At 40.2% G+C, this 27,194-nt stretch overlaps 2 protein-coding genes across 14 annotated transcripts in view; both read right to left on the bottom strand.

The window, feature by feature from the left end:
- LOC100114925 (connectin) overlaps positions 1-27,194 on the bottom strand; it is a 237,217-nt gene that overhangs the window by 103,434 nt on the left and 106,589 nt on the right. For 9 of the 13 annotated variants that reach the window (XM_032601995.1, XM_016986583.3, XM_032601996.1 and 6 more), the window contains one exon: positions 3,136-3,182. The gene's annotated coding sequence lies outside the window, so the exon portion shown is untranslated. Of the gene's footprint in view, positions 1-3,135; positions 3,183-5,197; positions 5,611-27,194 lie in introns of those variants that run through there. The other 4 variants (XM_031928346.1, XM_032601994.1, XM_031928345.1 and 1 more) reach the window with 1 other exon arrangement.
- LOC116417119 (uncharacterized protein K02A2.6-like) lies at positions 9,228-13,538 on the bottom strand. The gene has a single exon (XM_031928366.1). It carries the CDS (start codon positions 13,536-13,538, stop codon positions 9,228-9,230), a length of 4,311 nt encoding a protein of 1,436 aa, XP_031784226.1.

The raw sequence follows: 27,194 nt of genomic DNA, 5'->3' as shown, positions 1-27,194 counted from the left end.
CCTTCTGAATGAAATCTGGTTCTTTTTAATGAAACTGTTACAGATTTTTTGGGTTGATCAACTGTAATTTCTGCTCCAGAAGTAGATGCTACTTGATTGTCACACTGCGGTATGCGATTTCGGGTGGAATTTCATTTCCATAATCGGATATATCATCACAAGAACTGTTATCACTCATGTTTACTTTTCGGTTAGGTACCAATAGGTTATAAACAAGACGTCTTGCACTAGTGATACACAATTTCGCAATCATACATATGTAAAACAAATGACAGCGACAGGATAGGTATCCCCACGCACGCTTCAAATGTTCCTGCTCACGCTGTGAGAGAGCGTGCCTAAGTCGATGACTTTAGCGCCAAAACAAATGGCTCTAAAATCGAGCTCCGCGCACGCTGTTATGAAAATTAATTATACGTGCGGGAGAAACCGGCAGTTTGGATTTTTAAATATTCCTTGGTTGCGTCAAAGGGTTATTACCCAAAGCTTTTTCCGCCGGGTTGATGAATTCGTTTTTTTAAAAAAAACTAGCGCGCCACGCGCGGTCGTACGGCCGCGTTCGCTTGCGTGCCTTACATCGCCTCGCGATGCAAGGCACGCAAAACGCTCGCGCTTCGCGTTCGTAATGCCTGTCGGTGCTTATACAGTATTATCCTGTTTTTTTTTCAATATTGTTGTCAAAGTTTTGATTGGTATTCTTCTGGCGGTCATCAACACTATCATCAAAACTACTGGAAAATTAGTAACTTATTTGTATTTGTATCAATTATTTATTTTTGTTTGTAGATATTCTTAAAATAATTTATTTATAATATAATTTAATATTAATTTCAGATAAATAATACAACACTTTTGTATCGCAGTTTTCAAGAGGAATTAAACAAAAGGATGATATTTCGTTTGTAGGAATTCAATTAGAATATTAGAAAATTGATTGTTTAGGTATTTAGCATAGTTTAGAGGGACGTAGTAAACTACTTAGAGCTTTTCTTCAATCTAAGCAATTTTCTTTATTGAGTTTAGGTTTTTCTAGTTCAGTATATACACTTGAATTTTGAAAGTGAATTGTACTGATTCAGCTTAAAAGATTTAATTAATATAGCGTACGTCGTTATATGATGCCAAGTTACACGGATTGTATTCGGCGATTACGTATTTCCTAAATTATGGATTTTTTATAATTTAATTAAAAAAGTGGTTTAATTTTGTATATATGTATGAGATAAAGGCCAAAATATAACTATCAGCTTTTAATAATATAGGAAAATTGCTGAAAATAATTGGGTTGGATGGGGCATGTTGCACCGAAGTTATTATGGAATTTATGTATCAAAAAATTTGCTTTTAGGGTTGTGTATATCAAAAAGTGTTTAAAAAAATGTTTGCCACGGTGAAAAGTTGTATTTTGAAAATGTTTACAACTTTTATATTTAATATTTTCATGTAAAACGTAAATCCGTAATGTTTTATGGCAAATAATTGGTTTTTAGCTGTAAAAAATCGATTTTGGGCTGTAAACTCGAGTTATAAGCATTTTGATGATTTGATGTTAATAGGAAAAAGTTGTATTTTTCAAAGATCTATAACTTTTCCCTGTAACTTTTTTTGTAGAATGCTTAGAATTCGACTTAGAGCTAAAAAACCGTTTTTAGCGATTTTGGGAGGTGACCGCATTCTGCGTATACGTGCAGGATCAAGCCAAAAATAAATCTGTCAGCTTAGTATTACGAGGGAAGTTCGCACACAAATTTTTAGCCCGATTGATTAAAGTCTTTCCGAGATAATCGCATCACAGGAAAATTTTTATTAAAAAAACGCTTAAAAATTGAACAAATTGTGCCCGCATTTCAAAACGACGTAGAGGATCGAGATAAAAAAATAGTTTTTAGCTTTTACAAAAGGAGACTTTTAAAATTTCAGCCCGATCGGTCGAAAATTGCGTGAGATATCGCATCTTACACATTTTTCGCACACGAAACTATAAGGCATTTCCGTGTCGCGGTGTGCCTAAAAACCGAGCGCTCTCTTTCGCTAGCGAAGCTTTGAGCTGCAAACACTTTAAAAGCTCGATACACACACGTTCGCCGATTGATCGGAGATGCGTTTAATACGGTGTACGATACCCGATCAGTCTAAGAGTCCCCGGAAAAAAATGTAATTTCCAAGCAACAGCCTACACGCAAACTCGTAAATCCTGATCCTCCCGCAGCAGCGTATAAGCCTCTCCATCAGTCTCCGGCTAATAATCGCGAGGAGGAAGGGGGTCGTCGGCAAACGTTCTCGAGAGAGCCGCTGCGTCGCATCGTCGAAATTGCGCTAAATGGCGAGTGCGTTATCGCGCTCCTAATACACAAGCGAGCCCAGGGCCGCCTCTATGGCTTAGTATAATAATCGTATACCGGCTCGCACGACTCGCCGTAAAGCAGTGCACTGTACTGCTTATATGGGCGAGAGCAAACTCTCGCGAGTGCGTTGACACGATCGAGGCCTACACGCGCACGTGAGAGCGTGTGCGTGGGTTTGGCTTCTGGTCTGTCTTTCGACATGTCGGCGCGTCATCGATGTGTCCTGGACTAGCTCTCTCTCTTGAGTGTTTGTGCGGCGCAGTCGCTCCGAGAGAGGAAATCTTTATGGCGGGATGTTTGGACGGGGCGAGTGTGTATACTGATAAAGTTGTATTGTAAATAAGGTGTGAGTCAGTCGTAGCGTGTGTGATGTAGAATAAAGATTCGGTTATCAGCCCGATAATAGTTTGTATGTATACAGTGCGTGCCCGATCTCCTGGATTTTTCAAGATCACGAGTCGGAGATGAGGCAATTAAAATATCAAAAGAATCCCGGCCATTACCGACCGGACGTCGGTCGAGGCTCGGCTTTGAATCTCAACACCTCCGTCGCGTCCCGAACTTTATCTAATTGCTATCAAAAAGTCAAGACGACGAGCTCAAAGGCCAAAGTGCCTCGAAGAAACTGATAATCATAAAGAGAGGGACGGGTCAGTGATCAAAGAAGCTTGCAGCTTCTCGAGTGCGGCACTTCTCCACCTTCTGCGATCTTTGTTCGGTGCGAGAGCGATTTCGCTTGGGATTTTCGTGTCCCACACGTGAAAGAGAAAGTCTTAGGTGTTATACTCACTTTTTGCTGTTGACGATGTGGGAGGGAGGACGAGTCGGTTCTCTTCTCTGCAACAGACGAAAAAAACCTATGGTCAATTGTTTGCTCGTAACTTTTCAATATGCAGTTGTGTTGTACGTGTACAGCGTAGAAAATTTAATCATGATTCCGCGATCGATGCAATACACGCATTTAATTTTGCAAATTTGCACAGCTTGCAATAGTAACTACTGCGATATCCGATACTCCGAGAGCGCTCGTTCGTTCAATGTATTAAAAGAACGATTTCAAGTACAATCAATGTCGTTGAGTCGATTTTATTTCAAAATTACACTCTTGTACAAATTCTAAATTAGCTACGTGAAGGTATACTCCGTTTTAATATTACCAATATTCGATAATCTGCAATTAGTACTACACATACAAAATACATCATTGACTCATCAATTTCATTTGCCTCAAAAATAATTCAGAGGCTCGATCGAGTTTCAAAAAAGTAGCCCTTCAACATTATTCCACACATTATTAAAACGAGCACAACGCGAAGTATATACGTGTATCCATACGCTGCGGCTAAATACCAAGAAGTCTTAAACACGGTTTTTAGCGTCTGTCGCGCACGTGCTGCGCGAAAAGGGCATAAAAATAAAGCGAAGCAGCCGTGTACGTACTCGTGTGTATGCCCGCAAAAAATGAGAGAAACTACGTCGGCAATAATCATCACATTCGTTCGCAAATTGCCGGCCCTTATACCGGAAAGCAATTCCCCTCCCGCTTTCCGAGCGACATATTTTTCAGTTCTTGCCGCGCGAGCACACCCGTCCTCTATATTATTCACCATTTTGCGGCTATTCACTTATTTACTTATTCATCGTAACCACTATGATATAATTTTCACTTCGTAAGCTCAGTGACAGACACAGCAAAGTATATGCGTGAGAATAAAAAGTTTCCGAATCATACTTTTTACGTGTATAAAAAACTCGCTCGTTTGATCGATACACGCACGAAAACTCGTGTGCAGCCGTCGATTTTCCAAGATACGAACCCTCCGCGCATAAAGAGATCGCGATCGGGTGGTCCGGGAGGCCTTATTTGCGTGCGCTGTTTCTGCTCCGCGGGCAGTATCCTGTTATACATAAAAATCGGTTCGTGACCGAGGCGTAATGCGCCTAATCGATCGGCTTCGTGCCTGCCGACGGCGCTGATCGCTCGTGATACGATGGAGTGTATCATACATTTACATAGATGTACATACAGCGTTCGATTGATAAGGAGGAAATAAAAAAGTTTGATCGAGATTTTCTTCGTTTTCTGTCACAGCTGCACAGCGCACGCGATCGTGAAATCCGAGGGAAAAACACGCCTCGAACTTTCCTTCGAATACACTTTATACTCGCGCGACAATTTCGTGGTTACGACGGATATGGGTGTACGTGTTTTACGAGATCGTATATGCAGAGCGTACGCGACGAGGTGTCGGAAGCGTAAAGGTCGATCCTTACCGATTGCATAACCTGCACTTTCAACAGATGTCGCTGATATAATGACACGCACGATATACTCCGCGCGCTTGTTCATGCTCGTCGTGTTTTATTAAAAAGACAGTTGATGATAGCCTATTATGAGAGGCGGGTGCAGTATTCACTCGTGTAATTACTGTAACTCTGAATTACGCCGGCGAGTTAGCGGACACTGTGTGGAAGCCTTGTATTTAAATGATTGCAGGCTGGGGATTGCTGAGAGAAATTCACTCTTTCAACGCGTAAAACGTTCCGTGCGGAAACGTGAGCAAATGTACTGTAACATTTTTTCTTCGTTCTCTCTTTGAAATAACCAGTTCGACTCAGCGATCGACTTTGGCGAATTTTTCTTTTCAGCGGTAAAAATTTTGAATTTTTATTTCTTTCATTTCCACACTTGGCTTATTCGCCTGCACTCGAAATCTACAAAAACCGGGCTACATCCGCAAAGCGCGCGAGGCTCTGCGCTCGGGCGCATGTGGATACCGCGGAAGATTCAATTTTCAAATCCTTCCCACCGCACGCGTCACATTTAGAAATAGAAAAATTCAAAAACTCACGTTTATTGCTCCCAGGAAAATCGCACTGCACTCTGTCTAGTCAACAAGGTCCACACTACAGTTTCGCACTCTTCGTACACGTATACAAAGACGCACGATTACGAGATCTGCATCACAATCTCTCGGGCTGTATTTATTATCACCTCGATCGCTTCCTCTCACAAGTGCATCCACCCACTGTATTATACCGGCGAACAAAGGCTCACCACAGGCTCACAAAAGAAAATCGCACAATCGCCGTTAATTTCGCATCGTATGCTCGTCTGGAGCCGATCCTTCCCAGCGCGCGTGCGAGCGGCCAGTTCAAATAATATGATATGTGTACACAAAGCGCGATACAGTAAGTATAGCGCAGCGAGCGAAAGAGAGAGAGAGAAGTTCACCGCACCAGAGTCCGGACACGAGTGCACTCGAGAGCGCCGGAGTCGTCGCATCGCTTGCCATACGGCGCGCGACCCCCTCTACTCTCCACCGCCGGCAGCTTTCTAGCTCCTCCTACCCTCTCTCTCTCTTTCTCTCTCCCTTCGCGGGCTACTATATTTTTGCCGCGAGATTTTCGGGTGGGGTGAGACATGCAGTGAGATGATGCGGCGCGGGGGAGCTTGTTTTGTCCTATAACGCGCGCGTAGTGACCGGTGCGGAGGCTTGAGAGAGATCGGAGGACTTGATGAATGTACGAAGGCTTTTGTCGCGCTGCCGCAAGACCAGGTGCGAAAGGAGGAGGAGAGGTTTTACGAGCTTGTCGCACCTTTCGTCCAGCCAGGCTGTGATTATTAGGAGACTTTTCTTTTCGTTCCGCTGCTGCTGGGGTGCGAGCACGAAAGCCGAAAATTTTTAACGAGCTGGTTCGAAAAATGATGAAGTTTTTGAAGCGACAAAGCTGGGGATTTCGATTTTTTAGATGTATAAATATAACGAGACTGTTACAATGCCGCTACCCTAAGCGGGTCTTGGGCGTTGTCGTCCAGATCGGACGGGTTGGTGCCTATCACCACTACAGAGCGCGTCCTTAGGTTGCGGATAGAGGAACAGCCCCTGAGAAAGAGGTTAGCTGCGAATAAATTGAATAAGCAGCCGCGGACAGCCGATAGGAACAGGCGTGGGCGTGATGAGCCCACACTGTCGAACGCATTCATCTAGAAACACTACGCAAGCACCACAACAGCAAAAACACTTCACATTATCTCTTATCTCTCAATCTATCTCTTTCATCACACATTATAAAAATGGGCAAAAATCCTGCTGCCGAGGAGGATGCGGGAGCGATGACAACTGCCTCGAAAGGGGATGTGTAGAATGATTCGTCACCTGGTCTTACGCGGTAACGATGCCAGCGAAGGCGCGCTGCCTTGCAGGGGGGCGTTAGGATGCGAGAATGAAACCGTAGAGTGTCTGACGACGAATTGACACTGTCCTCGTCAAAGTCGGAAAGCTCTCATACTTAGTTCTAGAGAGGTATGGGGGTTATCACCTCTAGAACGGTGGACTCACCTGCGATCGGAACAGGATCCGAAGCGCGCGGGTTTAACATAACATCATGGCTCAAAAAAATCAAATCTGAACCAAAAGGGACTTAAGGGTCGGAATTTGGAATGTTCGCAGTCTATACAGAGCAGGTGCGTTTAAAGAACTCGTAAAGGAAGCTGATAGGTACAATCTAGATTTGGTAGCAATACAGGAATCGCAGTGGCCAGATGGCGGAGTACTAGCATCGGGTAACTTCACGTACCTGTATGGGGCCGGGAGTGGGGGATCTCTATGCACCGGATTTCTCGTAAGCAAAAGCATCATATATTCGGTTAAAAGTTTCAAATCCGTCAATGATGGGCTCTCGTACATCATTATCGAAGGTGAATGATATAGATATGTATTTATTAATGTACACTGTCCAACGGAGGACAAAGAAGAAGAAGCTAAGGATCTCTATTACGAAATTTTAGAGCAGGTAATCGACCAGTTCGCGCCTTACGACACAAGAATAGTATTAGGCGATTTCAATGCTAAAATAGGTAGGGAGGAAATGTTTAGGCCTACTATAGGTAAGGAAAGCCTGCACGAAGCCAGCAATGATAACGGTATTAGGGTCATAAATTTCGCGGCGGCAAAAGATCTTATAATCAAAACTACGTGTTTTAAGCACAAGAACATACACAAGGCAACGTGGACATCGCCGGACGGGGCCACACAGAACCAAATTGATCATTTCCTCATTGAAAAAAGACGTCATACTAATGTTCTTGACGTAAGGGCTTACAGAGGGGCAGATAGCGACTCGGACCACTTCCTAGTAGTAGCCAAATTAAGAGCTAGACTAGTAGCGAATCAAAATAGTAAGCGAGCAAACAAGGTAGAAAGCTTCGATATTGAGAAACTACGAGATAGAACAGAGCGAATTAGGTACCAGATAGAAATTAATAACAGGTTTCAGGTACTTGAAGAAGCAAACACATCGCCGGAGGGGAATGACGAACCGAATAGCTTATGGGGGGACATCGAAAAAACGGTAAAAGAGGCCGCAAACAAAGTACTGGGTAAAAAGAAAAAGCCAAAGAGCAAACCATGGTTTGACGAAGAGTGCGAACTCTGGTTTGAAAGGCGCAAAAAGGCTAAATTAGATAGCTTACAAAATAGAAGCGATAGGACCGTAGAAGAGTATTCTAACGTAAGGAAACAGACGAGCGCGATCTACAGAAATAAGAAGCGGGAGTATCAAAAGAATCTTATTAGGAGAATAGAAACTAACAGTAAGGAAAATAACCCCCGCGAAATGTACAGAGGGATTAAGGCCATCAGAAAGGGTTTTAGGAGTAGAGCGCAATTGATGAAGGACGAAAACGGGGACCTCGTAACAAATGACAACGAATTACTGTCGCTTTTGAAAAATTATTTCGATAAATTATTAAACGTGCACGAAAATAGCGAAGAATTAGGGGACGAAATTCACACTGCTGAACCCCACGTGGAGGAACCGAGGTACCAAGAAGTAGAGGCCGCGATTAAAAAACTAAAAAACAACAAAGCCGCGGGAAATGACTCTATACCAGTTGAGTTACTCAAATATGGGGGCGTCGAGCTCACTTTCAAAATCTATAAATCTAGTATGTGCCATCTGGAAAAATGAAACAATACCCGAAAATTGGAAGGAATCATTATACCGATTTTTAAAAAGGGGGATAAGACAGACTGCAATAACTATAGGGGTTTCACTTTTAGCAACGTGCTACAAAGTTCTGTCAAACGTAATACAAGCTAGACTCACTCCATTCGCGGAAGATATAGTAGGAGATTATCAGTGCGGATTTCGGCGCAACAGATCGACGAGCGATCAAATGTTTACCATAAGACAGTTGTTAGAGAAAAAGTGGGAATTTTGCGAAACCATACACCAACTATTTATAGATTTTAAAAAAGCGTACGACTCTATTAAGCGAAGCAAAATGTATCAAATTCTAGTACTTCTCGGTGTACCGAAAAAATTCGTGAGATTAATTCAAATATGTCTGAACGGAAGCACGGGAAAGGTCCGAGTAGGCGGTAATGTATTAGAACCCTTCATGATACGCGATGGTTTAAAACAAGGGGATGGGCTCTCTACGGTGCTGTTCAACAATACAGGTTAGCCAGCTGGGCGCAACGCTTAATGGAACAACGCAGATACTAGGCTACGCAGATGATTTGGATATACTGGGGGATTGTAGGGAAACGGTAGCAAGAAACGCGGAAATCCTCATAAAAGCGGTATACAGGGTTAGAAATGAGTGAATCAAAAACAAAGTACATAATTGTGGATAAGCTAGGCATCTGCAGAGGGGAGGAAGATCTCAGAGTTGGGAATTATTGTATATGCGAGGAAGAGGTAAATAAAGACGACTACACTCTGTTACGGTTCAGGACCGACTGACTTTATTGCCTGCCTTCTCACATTCTATACTATCGTTATAGATACACACATTCGTACACATTCGTACATCACATATCTTACACCCTTCCCCGTTTTATTCAGTTATCAAAGTTGATAGACATTATACCTTTACAAATAATGCGTAGCATCGTATGGTGTTACATTTCGCTTTAATCTAGTTGATTTTCTTAAAACTATCGCTGAATTTTCGCTGCTTACATTATCTCGCACATTAGTACTAACATCTATTTTACTTTGATCATTTTCGCTTTCCTGCCAATGTTGTATTTGATCGAAATGTCTTTTATGCTCTTTCTCTCCTCCTTCCTTAAATTTTATTATACAGTTTCTTGGAGGTGATTTTCTAACAATTTTGGCTTCCGACATTTCCGGGTGATGTTTTCGAAAATCCTTTGTCATTATTACGTCGCCTTCTTCAAAGTTTTCTTTTCTACTACCTTTGAAGTGCTTTTTTTGCATATATTGCTTTGATTCAACGTGATATCTCGTTTCTGGCCGTAATAATAACAAAGGAGTTTTCAGTTCTCTTTTAAACAACAAGTTGGCCGGAGTTTCATTCGTTGTTGCATGTTTTGTTGTTCTGTATGAGAATAAAAACATTTGTATAGCAGTTTTCACATCTACTTTCGAGCTTTGTACAATCGCTTTGAGTTTACGCTTAAATGTTTTTACAAGATTTTCCGCAGCTCCATTTGTCGCTGGATGTTTCGGCGCTGAAAAATCTTGTTTTATTCCTAATTGCTTGAGAAACTTTTTGTATTCGTCGCTCGTAAACTGCGTTCCTGAATCAGTTACAATATGGTTCGGTAGCCCATGCGTTGTAAACATTTCTCGGAATTTTTCTATCGTTGCTTCTGCTGATATATTTTTCATAATGAAAATTTCAGGCCACTTAGAATAGGCATCGATTACTAAAAGGTAAGTTTGCCCCAAATATGGCCCCGCAAAGTCTGCATGAAGTCTTTGCCAAGGTTGGCTTGGCCATGGCCATGGAGTTAATTCCATTCTAATTGGATTGTCTTTAGATTCAACACACCATTTGCAATATTTAGATTTATCTTCTAAATTTTTGTCTATATTAGGCCACCAAACCACCGACCTTGCCAAACTCTTCATTTTAACTATCCCAAAGTGACTTTCGTGCAATTTTTCGATTACCTTTTCTCTTAATTTAGGTGGAACGATAACTCTCTGTCCCCACATTAAACATTCTTTTTCGACGTGAATTTCGTCTTTACGCAGTGCATATGGTTGCAACTCATTGGGCCAACTTTTAAGACTACAGTCAGGCCATCCTTCTATTACCATCCGCTTCACGATGGATAGAGTCTCGTTTTTAGCAGTTTCGCGTGCTACTGCTTTGAAATTTAAACATGTTATGTTTGTTGAATATACATAGTGTAAATACGTAAATAAGCCTTCAGTTTCTAAAACATCATTACTTTCTACATAATTTATCGGTAATCTCGATAAAGTATCAGCCACAATATTATCTCTTGTACTAATGTACTCTATTTCATAATCAAATGCCGATAGAAAGTAACTCCAATTTTGCAATCTACTCGTAGCCATTTTTGGTATACCCTTTTCAGGAGAAAAGATCCTAGATAACGGTTTATTATCCGTTTTTAAAAGAAATTTACGTCCGAATAAATAATCATAAAACTTAGTTACTCCAAATATTATCGCAGCTGCTTCTTTATCAATTTGCGAGTAATTTTCTTGCGCGGCTGTCAACCTCGTTGATGCAAACGCTACCGGTCTATCGCCGTCTTCATAAGGCTGGCTGATATACGCACCCAGCCCTTTTGGGGACGCATCACATGTTAATTTTAATGGTAAAGATGGATTGTAGTTTACAAGCACGCTTTTTAATTCTATTTTCGCTCTTTCAAACGCTTCTTTGCAATTTTGATCCCACTCAAAAATTCTCGAATTACTGCAATTATATAATGGTGCTAGAATTTTAGCACGATCTTTAAATAACCTGCCATAATAATTGATTTTACCTAATAATAACTGTAATTCTTTGTGATTTTCCGGTTCTTTCATATCAACTATTGCTCTATACTTTTCTTCATTTATTGTAATAGTGTCATCCCGTAACTTATATCCTAGATAATTAACTTCATCTTTGAAAAATTCGCATTTGTTTACTCGTCCTTTCAAACCGCATTCTTCTAAACGCGTTAATACTATATCTAAATTTCGCAAATGTTCCTCATCATCACTTCCCGTTACCACTACGTCGTCTGCTACCACCGCGACTCCGTTTATATTTTTCAAAACTTCCTCAATTTGCTTTTGAAAATAACCAGGTCCCGATGATATACCGTACATCATATATAGGCATTTAAACAAGCCCTTGTGAGTATTGATAGTTAATAAGTTTTGCGAATTTTCCTCAACGGGAACTTGTAAAAAAGCTTCTTTTAGGTCAATTTTCGAATACCGCTTCTTATTTTTATTATTAATATTTTTTGTTATTAATCGAGCCATAGCGTGATCGAAATTCGGTGGTGCATAGCGAATTGTTTTTAATAAAGGGTTAATAGTTACATTGAAAGCTCCGCAAAGTCGAACATCTCCATTCGGTTTTAGTATCGGCACGATCGGGGTAGCCCATTCGCTCATTTCTACTGGTTCCAATATTTTTTCTTCTACCAATCTATCTAATTCTTTTTCTATTTTATCCTTTAAAGCAAAAGGTACAGATCGCGCTAACTCATATATCGGTTTAGCATCATCCTTTAATTCTAACCTGATCTTGGCCCTATTGAACGATCCTTTAGAATTTTCAAAAAATTTAGCATGTTTTTCTAAGATTTTATTTAGCCTGTCATTACCATCAATTTTATTTTTAACTATATGCAGATCTAGGTCTTTAAATAGAGGCCATAATCCTAGTGCTTTGAGCCACGCTCTGCCTATAATCGGCGGCCCGGACGATTCAGTTACATATAAATCAGCTTTTATTATCTTATTGTTCAGACTCACAGTTACACCTTTGAACATTCCTGCAGGCTTATTGACGGTATTATCATGGTTCCTAAATTCTATATCTGGCTCATACATTGTTTCTTTCGGAAAACATTTATTTATAATTTCTTTTGGAATTATAGCTGGTTCCGCGCCCGAATCTATTTCCATTTTAATTTTAGATTTATTTATTTCGACCGTTACATATTGAGGCTCAACTCTAGTTTTTCCGGGTACATACAGACTGTACAGACTTCTTTTATTATCGATATACATGTGGCTCAACTCTCGCGACATTTCGCCATCGGAGCTACTACTACTACCGCATTGACTTACGTAACCTACTCGCGGCTTTCGTTCTGCATCTTTTTTTTCGGCTCTATGCGTACAAACTCTAGTAGTGTGCCCTTTATCGCCGCACGTATGGCATACTACATTTTCACTATACATACAATCATTCATGAAGTGTCTTGAATCCCCGCAACGGTAGCAAGCAGAGCCTCCCGGTATTTGTTGTGTCTGCGCTCGCGCCGTTCCTCGAGCCCGGCCGAATGTTCTTCCCCTTCTAGTCCCTGTACGTTGTCCTTGTTTACGATCTCCCTCATGTTGCTTTCGCCAAAACTTTCCACGACTTAGCATGTGTACATCTTGAATTTCCGCACTTGTTTCTTGCAATTTTTCTGCGCCTTTACTAGCTGCCTCTGATGCCATAGCTTTTTTTAATGCTGTTTCCAGATCGGGTTTCTCCAATTTTAATAATTCCGCCGTTATTGCTTTACTTTTTAAGCCACAAATCATTTGATCGAGTACTTGCTCGTCTTCATTCGTAAATTTACATTTGTCTGTCATAACCTTCAGCGCTGTGACGTATTCTTTTATACCCTCGCCGTCTAATTGCTTCCTGAGTCTGAATTCATATCTATATACAAGGTATGATGCTGGCGGTTTCAAATAATCTTTGACCTTTGTTATAATTTCTTCATAGGTTTTGTCCTTAGGCTTAACGGGCTTACATATTTTTGCAATCTCTTCGTACGTCTCTGCATTCACTTTACTCAACAAAATTGCTCTTTTTTCTTCAGCACTTGTTATTTTATTTGCAATGAAATACTGCTCTAGTCGATCACTAAACATTTCCCAATCATTTTTGGAAATATCAAAATCCAAATTTGCACTACGTTCCATTATACTTTTGTTTAATTGTTCATTTATACTATCTGGATCAACTATTTCGAACGTTTTTTTATCCACTATATCTGCTATCAGTATTAATTTTTGCTGACCACGCTCAATCTTTTCTTTCACAAATTCTCGAAATTTTCTTCGTAACTCATTAATATTATCTTCTTCACCATCAATATAATTTAATTCACACAACTTTTGCAATTGGACTTTTGTTAAATTCTGGATCCATGCAGTCCCTTTTATTTCAATCGACATTCCAACACTTTAATTTGGTTTTATTTCGTCACATGCCAACGAAGTTTCTAGAACAATGCTTTTATCCTCGTCGCCAGTTATTGTATATGCGAGGAAGAGGTAAATAAAGACGACTACACTCTGTTACGGTTCAGGACCGACTGACTTTATTGCCTGCCTTCTCACATTCTATACTATCGTTATAGATACACACATTCGTACACATTCGTACATCACATATCTTACAGGAATTTTACTTTTGAAAAGGTTAGCGAATTCAGGTATCTGGGTACGACCATAAATGATAGAAACGAGATTAATGTCGAAATAAATAAGAGACTCCATTCGGGTAATGCTTGCTTCTACGCCGTGAGTAATTTACTTAAGTCGAGGCTGTTGTCTAAAAACGTTAAAATAAGAATATACAGGACAATAATACTGCCGGTGGTTCTGTACGGGTGCGAAACGTGGGCTCTCACTAAGCAGGCGGACAACCGTTTTAGGGTATTTGAAAATAAAGTCTTGCGAAAAATATACGGGCCGAAGAAAGATGAGGAAACCGGGGAATGGAGGAGACTACACAATGATGAGTTACACAATCTGTACGCGTCACCAAATATTAACAGAATAATAAAATCGCGCAGATTGGGATGGGCAGGGCACGTAGCGAGAATGGGAGACGACCGTACGGCAGCGCGTGTCATGAAGGGTAGGCCGATGGTAACGCGACCTCTAGGTAGACCTAGACGTAGATGGGAGGACAACGTAAAAACGGATCTAGTAGAAATAGGACGGGTGGGTGTCGATCGGAGAGGTGCACCTTGGGTGGGGTTGACACAAGATAGGGCAGCGTGGAAGGCTTGCGTAGATGAGGCGATGAACTTTCGAGTACCAAATGCCATGTAAAAAAAAAAATATATATATATATATAACGAGAACGCACTTTATGGTTTCGGGGTGGGAATAAAATGCTTCATTACCGAGCTTCATAACGCAGCGTTATTTATTTCATTAACGATGTAATATCGCTTGAAATTCATAATTTCAACGAAACACCGTCGAGTGAATTACGAAACGGGTAAAATCGAGTTTCGATGCCTATGCTTCATTGATAATTCAATCAGTGATTTTCAGCGCTCAAGATAGAAAAAAATCGTAATTAAAAGCAATACAAACACGAACAAAAATTAAATTTAATAATTCAAATTTAATTAAAATTTTTTAATTCATTCATAGGTACAAAGCCAGAACGTACTCTCCCATCAGTACGGCAACTAGATCTATAGAGCACAACCAGTTTATTGTAGCAGCCTTGAAACTAGGGACGGCATGCTAATGGCCGGGGCAGAACTGCTTTGATCGGTAAAACAGTCCCGAAAGCCGATCCGAAATGCAATGCTCCCAAGTGTATCAGTTGGCCGGTCAGGTCATATAGGTCAAAACGTCGAAACTATAATAAATGCCGCTGACAGCAAACACGCCCGGCGCAACTGACCAGTCCAGATAAGAAGCGATTTCTGCTAGTATTATACTTTTCACAATTTTTTTAGTCAAAGCTGGATATATGCTGTGTGCGTTACGAATGAGCTTGAAATCATAGATTTTCCACCGTCGCAATTTGTTTACGAGTATCTGTATTTGCGCAACGGATTTGCCCCGTCAAAGCAAAATTTGCGTCGTCGGCGTTACACTTATAAATAATAAGCGCTGTTTGCCGAGCTCATTAATTTATCGGACCACATAAAAATAAACGGCGTTTATATTCAGGATGATCCCGCGATAAGCGATGATTGATATCCTGCGGTCGGTTTCAGAAACGTATAACTCTTTGAAAATTCTTCCATTCTGAATGTATGCAGTATGTGATCCTCGTGTCCGAAAAACCGCCCACTCTTAGCAAGCGATTATCCACCTGGAGCTAGCCACACACGTGCATACATACGGCACTTTACGCTCGGATGACAATTGCATTAATTATGCAGTCGATTAGGGTTTAGCATATTCGACTATACCGCGACGCCGCTCTCTTACCCCCGTCCGGTCCGGATATCATTTTACCCGGGGCTCCCTCGGCTGCCATCAATCCCGACTGCGTCAGAGCGCAGCGCGAGCCGAGAGTCAGAGAGCTAGAGATCCCGAATTCAGATATGTATATGCCGCTCTATACGCCGGCGATACGCGTAACTAGCTGCAGCTCTTATTAGCGACCACAACGCCGGTGACGAGGACTTTACGTGCGCGGCTTTGTACATGTACGTATATGCGTGTGTGTCCGTGGGAGGGGGTGGAGGTTTTCAAGCGTTGTCTGATGCGGGGCTGTTTTTAGTGCCTGGACGACGGCCACGTGGTTTATTGCCCTTTGACGTTTGTTGGAGCGAAATTTTTTTTTTTGGTTTTCAGAGAGATAGTGATTCCTGGTATACGGTTTGCTGTATGTATTTTCATGTATACAATACACGTTGGTATGCAGTTGGAGAGGCTAAATGTGCGCTGAGGATTATTTACTGAAATGTAAGAAGTTTATCATCAATTCGCTATTTTATAAAATTGAGAATTTTACAAGAAACTGATAACTCGTGGTTTTAAGCACGAGACAAAATGAATGATTATTTTGGTAAAGTCGGCAAATGGCTGACTCCAAACTATAATGTTAATAAAACAGTATTAAGCCTACGGCAATCACCGTGATAGTATTCTAGAACTTTTACATATTTATATAGTTAGTAACATAATAAATAGAGTTAAAGAGATAAAAGCCATAAATATTATTAGGTTTAATTATTTATTTTATCATGAAATAAAAAAACACATTAATTATATTGTGAAACGAACTAGATATAAAATTTTAGTTTTTGCAAAAATTAAAACATATAATGGATAGAAAATAGCCTGTTTACTGTATTTGCAATAAGTTTTGTTCTGATGTATGGAAAAAATATCTATGCAAAAAAATTACTGTGCAGTACAATGAAAATTGAGAGTTTATGAATTTTTGATATGACAGTTCAGTAATTTTTGTTGGAAAATTCGGCTTCATAATCTTTGTAAGTGCACTATTATCTTTTATTTCATTTCAAAGTCTCCTTTTGTGTTTGACGTAAGTCGCGATTCTGTCTAACTATTCTTTTGTAGGTTATGGATGAGTTAGAGGTTGAGAGTGAGTACGAGGTAATACGCATATTTCTGAGTTACAGTTTTTTCTCATACTAATACTTATTCATGGATAAATTATTATTGCTTTCTCCAGTATAAATATGTATATGTACATTTCAGATTCGATAATATTAGATTGAAACAAATTTGCTTATATCTATACAGAGTTATCAAAAGTCGCTGACGGAAATTCAAACAACATCAATCAACGATCATCAACTCCCTGTAATATTCCTACAGCCAAAAGCAGGGCATCAGTTAAAAATGATTGAGATGCAATTTTCCTGCACCTCGATATAAATGTGCTTACTGTAAACAATAAAAAATCTAGAGGTGAACTAAGCAGAGCCAAAGTTAGCTGCACATATTATAGTAAAACAAATTATCCCCTCTTAAAAAAATGATGGCCTTTGTTGTGAAGCATTTAATACGTGATTCTGATTGGTTGCTGGTTGGTTGTCTAGGCAACGAAATCAGAACCGCGCTTTAAATTCATAACCCTCTAAACAGTCATAACTCATAACCCTGGTAGTCCTCTCCTCTCTTAAAAAAATTATGGCCTTTGTTGTGAAGCATTTAATACGTGATTCTGATTGGTTGCTGGTTGGATGTCTAGGCAACGAAATCAGAACCGCGCTTTAAATTCATAACCCTCTAAACAGTCATAACTCATAACCCTGGTAGAAATGTTTGAGGTGTTTAAAATTAAATGTGGAAACCTTGATAATATATGGAATATAATTAGCAAAAAACCTTAGTTAAAATTAATCATTACCAAGAGTGTGTAGTATTAAAACATGTGTATTGAAAAGTGACACTTAACCCTATTTGAAGTAGTAATAAAGTGTGTGAATATTATTTTGTTTTCTTTTTAAATGTCAGTGGGAAGTGCAATTAAAAGAATAATAAGTTTGAAGATATACAGTGTCTCTGTGCCCAAAGTCGCCCCGGTGAGGTTTGAGAGGTGAATTTAAAGAAAAGTTCAGTATCCGAGTCAGTAAGTTTAAGTCTATCATTATACAATGTTTTGTATATGAAGTAAAAACAATTCAGATATTAAAGAAATAAATAATGTTGAAGGAAGCTACGTGTCAAAGAATTGGCAGCCGTTTTTAATTGATTATTTAAACAACTAGGAATGAAGGTGCGCTTCGCGCACTCTTGATTCTATCTCTGTCTAATAACACTGGTAGAAAATCTATTATAAGTGTTGTGCGGCACACTAACGTTTGCTAATATTTTATAAGCATGTAACATGTTAATAAATCCCTCAAAACTATTTTTTAATAAATATATTAATAATGCTCAATGTCGTCATCATTGGTTCGAATAGTGAATTTGAAGAAAAGTTCAGTATAAGAGTCAGTGGGTTTGTCTATCGTTACAATGCCATTTAATGCATTATAAAAAAAGCTATACAACTGAAATTTTACATAGATACTTACTATGCTACCTAGAAAACATGTAACCTACATGATTATGATTTAACTGTTTTCGTTCATATTTTCACATCGAGGCCCATACGAATTTTTTAATTTAGCATATCAAATTTTTTTTGTAGACAGTTACACAGAAACTACCATCTCTAGCACATTGTATTTCTAATTTCCAGTATATTTTTACATGAAAAAAGTGATAAGTATTTTAGCTTTTTTGTCAAGGCATTAATTAGAATTTTGACTTTTAACAGTTGTGAGAGATTTTGAGACCGATACCTGTTACTCCATTTTTGCATTTTTTCTCATTCGAAAACTAACAGGTCTAGAAAGCTCATATTTTGCATGTAGATTTCTTTTGTGATTGTGGAAAGATATTTAAAGTTGAATCAACGTTAACTAAAATACTTTTGTGTTCGACTAAAACACCCATGATAATTATTTAGTAGTATAGCATGAGTTTGCATACGTATCAGTGTCTGAGTCGAAATCAGAAGTTTTTCAGTTAAGGTTAATTCAACTTTAAATATCTGTTCACAATCACAAAAGAAACCTATATGCAAAAGTAAAAGTCAAAATTCTAATTACCTAATACCTTGACAAAAAAGCCAAAACATTTATCACTTTCTCCATGTAAAAATATGCTAGAAACCAGAAATACAATGTGCTAGAGATAGTAATTTCTGCGTAACTGGCTATAAGTAAAATTTGACCTGCTCAATTAAAAAATTCGCATGAGCCTGGATGTGAAAATATGAACGAAAACAGTTTAAAAATCAGACTCATCTAGGTCACATATTTCTAGGAAACATAGGAAGTGGCAGTGTCATATTTTAGTTGTCTAGTAGCCTTTTTACAATTCAAAGAGCATTGTATAATGATAGACTTAAACTTACTGACTCGGATACTGAACTTTTCTTTAAATTCACCTCTCAAACCTCACCGGGGCGACTTTGGGCACAGAGACACTGTATATCTTCAAACTTATTATTCTTTTAATTGCATTTCCCACTGACATTTAAAAAGAAAACAAAATAATATTCACACACTTTATTACTACTTCAAATAGGGTTAAGTGTCACTTTTCAATACACATGTTTTAATACTACACACTCTTGGTAATGATTAATTTTAACTAAGGTTTTTTGTTAATTATATTCCATATATTATCAAGGTTTCCACATTTAATTTTAAACACCTCAAACATTTCTACCAGGGTTATGAGTTATGACTGTTTAGAGGGTTATGAATTTATAGCGCGGTTCTGATCTCGTTGCCTAGGCAACCAACCAGCAACCAATCAGAATCACGTATTAAATGCTTCACAACAAAGGCCATAATTTTTTAAAGAGAGGATTTAAGGTACTTTTACACAAAAAATCAATATCCCATTTTTTATTTAAGGTAGTGAGGTCCCCTTAATACACTAGGAATCGCGGCCCCTTCGCGCGTTCTTATTTATACTTTTGGTTTCTATTTATAAATAAAAATGAACGAAATCATTGAAGTATATTAAAATGGATTTTGAGCTCTGGAAAGGATTTTCAGAGATATTTGCATATAATTATAAGATTTGATTAGAGATGCTATTCGAACAATTTGACATGTCATTGTAGTTATATGCATTGCATTCAAATTGGACATCTGATTCTTTATACTGATACTTGCAAAAATGGTGTAGTCTACAGTAACAGTTTCGATATAAGTCTCTTGGTTTGCTCTTTCACTTGAAACTCTATGGCTGCGGCAACAGAATTTTTGTAATAGCTGTTTATATAAATATAAAAAATTATATCAGCTAATATAAAAATAACTTAATTTCATGTTTTAGATTTATGAAACAAACCTGTGCTGTCTGTTGGATGTGATAATGATATAGGATTGTGTAATATAAACAATGAGTACAGAATTTTAAATGGGCAATTTTGAAGTCCACTCACAGAATCGTTAATAATAATAAAGATTCAAAACTTTGTTAGCTTGCATTCGAATTACTTTCTAGACTTTATACCGCGAATCATCCGAGAGGAAAAACGTTCGCATCGCAGTGAAAACAAATAAATTACAAAGAAAGTAAAGAGCTTGTCACCCAGAAACCAGAAAAAATTTCCATATCCAAGCCAACCCCCTGAAACGTTGTTTACCAATTAACCAATAAACCACCTTCGCCCCTTTTTTCTGGCTGACAGCCAGCACGCTTCTCCTTCTCGATTTATAATACCCCGAGAAGAACCGCAGCTGAGCGCCATGTCGTTCCATCCGAGAGCCCGCGGCTTGCATGCGGGTGTGTCGCACGCCTAATTTCCATGCACCGAAGAGTCGGCTCTCATTTACACACGGAAATCCGACACGACCTCCCTCGTTCTAACCTTTCCTCCCGCGGACGATTCGTCATCGCGCCTTCTTACATACCGTATCGCAAAGAGTACTGCAAGCGCCCGTGGGAGTACTTCGCGGCTCAATGACACATGATTGATACGTATTAGGTTAGGGGGAGGGCTGCGCAAGGATCGAGAGAGAGAGAGAGAGAGAGAGAGAGAGAGAGAGAGAGAGAGAGAGAGAGAGAGAGAGAGAGAGATGCTGCAATGCACTGCGACGCACAATTGTGGTAATTGGATTGATCGGCGCGTATATAGGGAGAGCGAGAGAGCGGATTGACGCATTCGTTGGCTGCTATTAGTGGCCGCACTGCGCATTGCTGTGCTATGCCTACTGTGGAGGTAAACTATTCGACGTAATCAGTGATTTTTGACGGAGACGAGTGTGCACTGGCTTTGTAAGGGGATTTCGGGGATTGAGTTTACCCGCCGATTTCATCGGCTTCGCTTCATTTGCCTTCTCATTTTTATTCCGATGAGGTTTTTATTGGGCTATTCAGCCCTGGTTTCCGTACATTCAATGCCAGTAAATCGAGGGACTCATTCGTTGTTGTATCAAGACTCCATCCAGCGACAGTAAATTATCCATAGCCGAGCAATTTAGCGTCAGAAAACTTTTCAATCAATTTCCCGCGCAGATCAGCTTTGTCTCCGCATCGCAGCTGTATATACAGTGACCGCAAGCGATTGCCTAACGATCGGCAAACGCCGCGCGCTCCGCCAGAGGATTCACGCGGAGCAATACACGACGCAGCGAACGTCAATCTGCGCGAAGCGACTCTCTCTCTCTCTCTCTCTCGCTCTCTCGGCTTTATTGTTCGGGATCATGCATATTCAGGCGGTGGCGAACGTGTCTCGCGTCGGACACAACACCTCGCTCGATTAACGGCCCCACCCTTCGTCGCCCTCTGCATATATATAGGTATACGTGCGCAACGCGTTTATGCGCCAGCAGCTCGGGCCCGATATACTCTGCGACCATTCGTTCGTTGATGATATTGCACGTCGGCAGGACAGAGAGGGCCCTTGGCTTTTCATACGACGCCGTGCGGCCGCGATCGTATGTGCGAGATGACGTGGTCAAGAGGGGGCCGTTTCGTAATGAAGAAAATTCTCTTTACGAGAGATGCTCAGATGCGGTATGTGGGTCAATGGCTTGTGTGGAGTCCAGTGCTGGCGATGAATACTTTGAGGATGTTTCGTTAACTTGCTATACATATCAGACGTTTCAGGCGCTGAACTAATCGTTGTATAAAATAGGCGAGAGTATAGATGCTTTTAATAAACAGAATAGTTTGAATTTGGAAGAGAAATTTCACATTGTGCAGCATCGAAAAACGATTCACTCGAATAAGCAGTGCTAACGTGATCAATTTCTCTGATGCTATATTTGGAGTGATAGTTTTATATATGGAATCGATGAACTTACAATATTTGTAACTTCTGGGCTATACGTTATTACAGTCTATCGGTATCTTGGTACAGATCTCAGTTCTGTAGGCCCCCTTCTCTGCGCAAAACTATATATAGCTGGTTTCCGTAGTTTCGATGTCATTAACGTAATAAAATACAGCCAAATATACACTCTATCCAATTAATTATCCATGGCCGAGCGGAAAACTTGTCAATCAATTTCCCGCGCAGATCAGCTTTGTCTCCGCATTACGGCTATATACAGCGCATGCACTTTACTGTTTTTACATTACTAGCTTCTAATCATCAGCGCAGCTTATACTCTAGTCCCGCGTTCCGGGTACACTTTTTTCCTCCGCGGGTGTGAATCATGTAAAGTGCTGTTGGAAATTGTCGTGGTTAATGTGAAATGTTGTTGAAAAATAACGCTGATATTTTGAATAATTGATTGATGTGGCCAGGCCGATGAGAAAATTCAGTTTGGTAGATGCTGTAGCGCGAGTAAACCGTCTGCGGAGCAACGAGCTGCCGTATAAAGGGCTGCGTTATACGTTGTATCGTATAAAGCACGATGAGACAAAGGCTCAGTGGTGCCAAATTCAATGCTTTATAAATTTTTGTTTCGTCAACACGTGGAAACAAGCAGAAAGAGAAATAGTGACGAGGATGTTAAGCGCGAATGCGCCATTTACTGGACCGGCTTTGCCAATGGGGTGATTGCTATGCGTAGTGAGTACAGGGGCACAAAGGTGGGGAATAACTATTTAATTTATGAAGCATCATAATACTGAATATAAATTTTTGTTTTTTTTTTTAGGTCTAAACTGAAGCCTCCACTAGTACTTGGCACGCAATTGCAGAATATTTATTTTTTCTTTAAGTTTATCCTTCCATTCGGTTGTGTAGTAGTAGTGTTTGTCTTGCTCTAGGGAACGAGGATAGCTGACATGTTCAGAAATGGAAAAATCATTTATAATAAGTAGATCGCTGTATTATTAAATAGTACTAGCGACTTTAGACGCGCTTCGCGCGCAGTTGGCATGAGCAGCCGAAGCAGCAGGCCAAACAAGGCAGTTTCAGCATTGTTAGCACACCACTATATCTAGACTCGGCAAGCAATATTGTTATGAGGAAAATGGAAAAGTGCCTATGCGCCACCTATTGTCAGCTGCCACAGACACGGAGAGTTTAGGCGGGGACGAAAGAGCTAGTCCAAAACTGCTTTGATATATTCACAACAGTGTTTTCACAATTAAAATGTTTAACTTTTTGAGGTTAAGAATTCAAGCATACGCTGACATTGCGCGGTAAAACGAACAACCAATCAGCGAGCGAATAAAATGATTACCATGTCTTTTTTAGAGTAGGATTCGTGTTAGTTTTTCGGATGAATCGTAAAATTTTCTGAATCAAAAATACCCACGTTTTGTATTAACTAAAGTTTCAACTTTTTGTTTCAATTCTATGAAGTGCATTTGTGGCGTAAGGGTTGTGATTTTTGGTTAAAATGTATATTGTGCAACTGGGGAGGGAGGTGGCCATTATTCATAGTGAGGGCGAGATTCGAACTCGAAGTGTAGTCAAGTACGATGAAGTTCAAATCTCATCCGAGACAGACATTGCCTTACCCCCTCCTTGCATACTGTGCTTCTTTTGACAACTGTAGGCAAAGAACCTTTTTTCTGAGTCGTGCACAATTCTTGTCTGAATTTCAATCGCAACTATGAAACTAAAAAAAGGAGATACAACTTTTGAAAAAATTTCAAAAATTGTTCAAAAGCTGACTAATGTTACGTAGCGGATGGAAACAAGAACTTGCCATGAAAATGACCCTTTAATGCACGTGTTAAAAACTTGACTTAAAATTGATAATTCAAATGAATTTCAATACACAGATCCTATCTAGAACGAAAGTACAGAAAATCAGAAACAAAAACACATCAGCGTAGGCCGTCAGTCCGCCAACTCTCCCCACCGCCCGAAAAACCGCTCACAAAGCAGCATCAGCCCAATAAACCACCCCCTGTATATATATATATATATATATATATATATATATATATATACGCCATCTCTTTCATCCCGTTGCTCTCGCGTCTGGCGCAGCATTACGGCTACTGCTCGTCGTTATTATAAAGTTAATATCTGCCGGCGCGGCGAATCGCCTTATCGGCGCGCGGAATCTTCTCGGGGCCGTTCCTGTGTACAGGCCGTAGTATAAGCGGTCCCTCATGCGAGAGAGAAATTGCTCGTGCATAATTGAAGAGTCTCTCTCTCTCTCTCTCTCTCTCTCTCTCTCTCTCTTTCTCTCTCAGTTATGCGGCAATGAAAACAGTTTCTTTGGTTATATACCGCGCGTTAATCGCTCGTACATACGCGGATGCTTCGTTGGCTACGTGGAATTGGATATGCGGGATTAAAGTTGTTGACTTTTCGAGTTTTCGATTTTTATCATTCCGTGATTGTGCGAGGTTATATTTTGGGACACGAATTATCGTTCACCGCGAGCCCATTCGCTCGCGGAGATTGATGAACGCATGAAAGTTTCGATCTGATACGCTTATGCTCAAGCAAGTGAATATCATGCTTCGCATACGCAACTAACCCCATTAAAGCGTACGAGGAAACGTAATTCATTTCTTTGTGGCATTTTTACCGCAGTTTATCGCGAAACTATCATCAACCCGCAGCTGCAGCAGCGTCTCTCCCGCGCCTCCCAAAAACCAGAAGCTATTTCAGGCCCGTCGAAACTCCGACGCATCCCATTCCATCCTCGGGCGCTTCGAATCCGCCCGACGCAGGAATTTCCGAAATTCCTCCGATAAAACACACAACACTCGCGAATATAACCGCGCGGGAAAGTCGGAACTTGGAAATTATCGCTCTTGGAGTCGAGAAAGAGCATAAGAAGTTCTCGTGCGTCCATGAAAAATGCAGGAGCCGCAAGGTCGCGGGCTAAGGTGAAGCTGAATTCCGTAAAATTCACGGAACTTTGGGCTCGTTAACGCTTTACGTACATCATGTGCTAGAACTTGAAGTTTCAGAAGAGTACACAAATTTTATGAATTGACTTTTTGAATTAATCAAAATGCGCGCGCTACATGTGCATACCTACATTCTCTGAGCGTGAAATCCCTCTTCGGCAAACTATACACACTAAGGGCTAAAGAGTATTAACAGTAGGTCCGTCCATCTCCCGACAAGGCAGGCCTCCGAAAATCCACAGCAGCATCCCGAACTCGCCCTCAACGTCCAAAAGATCTCTCCATCTATACACACATAGCTCCTTCGTCCAAGCAGCTTTCTAGCATCGAAGAGAGTTTCCTCCCCAAGTTTCCACGCTTGCATTTTCCAAGTATCTTGTAAGTACAGCATCTCCGTCCATCCGAGGATACAGCCTGTGCCTAAGTTCGACGTGTATACGAGCGCGGACGGGATATCGAGTTAGGCGAGAGAATATTTCAACCCTTTGAAGAACGCGTCTGGGGAGAGATTGCTGAGCGATTTGTTCAACGCTGGAAATTGATTCCAGAGTGTAATGGGTGGTAGGGATTTGTTTTGAGGGCCGCGCGAATGCGCCGCTATTTGCGGATTGTGCGGTTCCCTCGCGCGCCAGCCGTTTGAGTTTCTTGAACTGAAAATTGCGGCTTTCGGCTGCGAGTTTTCGTCGAGTTTAAAATGCGGTCGCGGGAGTATTGTTCCGATTGATGAGTTGTTTGCAGCTGCAGCCGAGAAAGAGAGAAGTTCTTCGTGTTGACTTTGGGAGTTGGGATTGTTATTCGCTTTACATATTAAGCTGTGTTGACATTATTCATTTTAAACTACAAATGCGACAGGATGGAGTGTTTGATAATAATTAAAAATATATACATGTAGCTTGGTCATTCAACCATGAGATACGAATACATCTGTGATTTCCCGGTAAAACGATCTGACTCAAGTTTTCACGTTTGGGAGGACTTGAGATTTTGATGCTTGAACTATGTAACATGAGAGTTACGGTGCAATACCGATGTGCTTACTTGATGTAAGAAGCAGTTAAACAGATTATACAAAAAAGTTTGAATCGCGTTTATATAATCTTTCAAGATATAAAGTCCCTAAATAGGTGTTACTCAGAATAATAGGTATAAAATCTAATAAATAAGTTATTTTCGGAAAATAGGACTTCAGCCATTTTGCATGTAAGCCACATCATGTCTGATGGAAAAAACTAAAGCTACAGGAGCGTTGCACAGAAAATCAATAATATATTTAACAATGTAATTGAAAATTGAACATTTCGAGGATTTTAATAAAAAATTGAATTATTTTTCTGGAATGAAATCGTGCATTCAATTTTCAAGCAATTGTTAACACTGTGCACATAGTTTTTGTTTATTTTTTAAAATCATTCCATTAATTATTTATTCGCTTTTTTCGTTAACGAATTGAAATCGCATCCGTATACTCTACGCTTAAAATTTAGACCGAACGAAACTTTGAGCATTTTTTCACGATGGATTGGATAGTAAAATCTACTGCAGAATTTATAACCGGTTCGCCCGCCTTTGTGGGCTCGAGCCGAAAAGTTAACGAAGAATAAAAGCCAGCAGATAGAGATCAACTTTAGCCCAAAAATTCCTGAGGGAATTCAATGTCCATGCAGCATCGCCGTCAGAAACAAACTAAAATTCCAATCTAAAAGACCCGCATCCCTCCGGAAGAATGTTTGAAATTCTTCGAGAGAGCTTTAACGACCAGCAATAACCATATAGTTAAGCTCGCGCTTGAGCACAGCTTGAAATATTCATAACTCGAGCGAGCGCGAGTATAGCGCGGAAAAGAATCTTGGTTCGGAGCTGATTTTAAAGGAGCGCGATGCGCTGCTCTCGCCGCGCACAAAGGTGCACGCGCGCGGGCAAAAAGTCGAGGCAACTTGGCGAAATTCCTTCTTATGCTCGGCTAAATAGAGCTTTTTCTTTCTTTTTTCATTTTGTTTTTTAAAGCGACGGTGAACTTTTAACGATTTACCTTTCCGGCGTAATTACCAACTTGTACATAAAGAGATGTCGGTACAGTGGGATTGTTAATTGTGAACAACGGCTTGAATATTCAGCGGTAGTTCTCCTCCGTGGATAACTGCCAGTTCTGGGTCTAATTAGTATAAGCTGCACAGGTGGTTTTTCCAGTTCGAGTTCCTGTTTCCCGTTCTCGACGCAGCGAGAAAAAGTGTTTTTCAAAGCCAGGTTAAAAATTTCAACAGTCCGTAGACATACCGGAAAACAAGCAGCTCGCAAGCTCTGAAAAGTGAGAGT

Source organism: Nasonia vitripennis (assembly GCF_009193385.2).
Source record: "Nasonia vitripennis strain AsymCx chromosome 4 unlocalized genomic scaffold, Nvit_psr_1.1 chr4_random0006, whole genome shotgun sequence".
Classification (NCBI taxonomy): Eukaryota; Metazoa; Arthropoda; class Insecta; order Hymenoptera; family Pteromalidae; genus Nasonia; species Nasonia vitripennis.
The sequence above is the reverse complement of the archived record's forward strand: the minus strand, read 5'-3'. Positions and strand labels throughout refer to the sequence as shown.

Excerpts from the sequence above, each read along its gene's own strand:
- LOC116417119 (XM_031928366.1), bottom strand. The coding sequence starts at position 13,538 with ATGTCGATTGAAATAAAAGGGACTGCATGGATCCAGAATTTAACAAAA.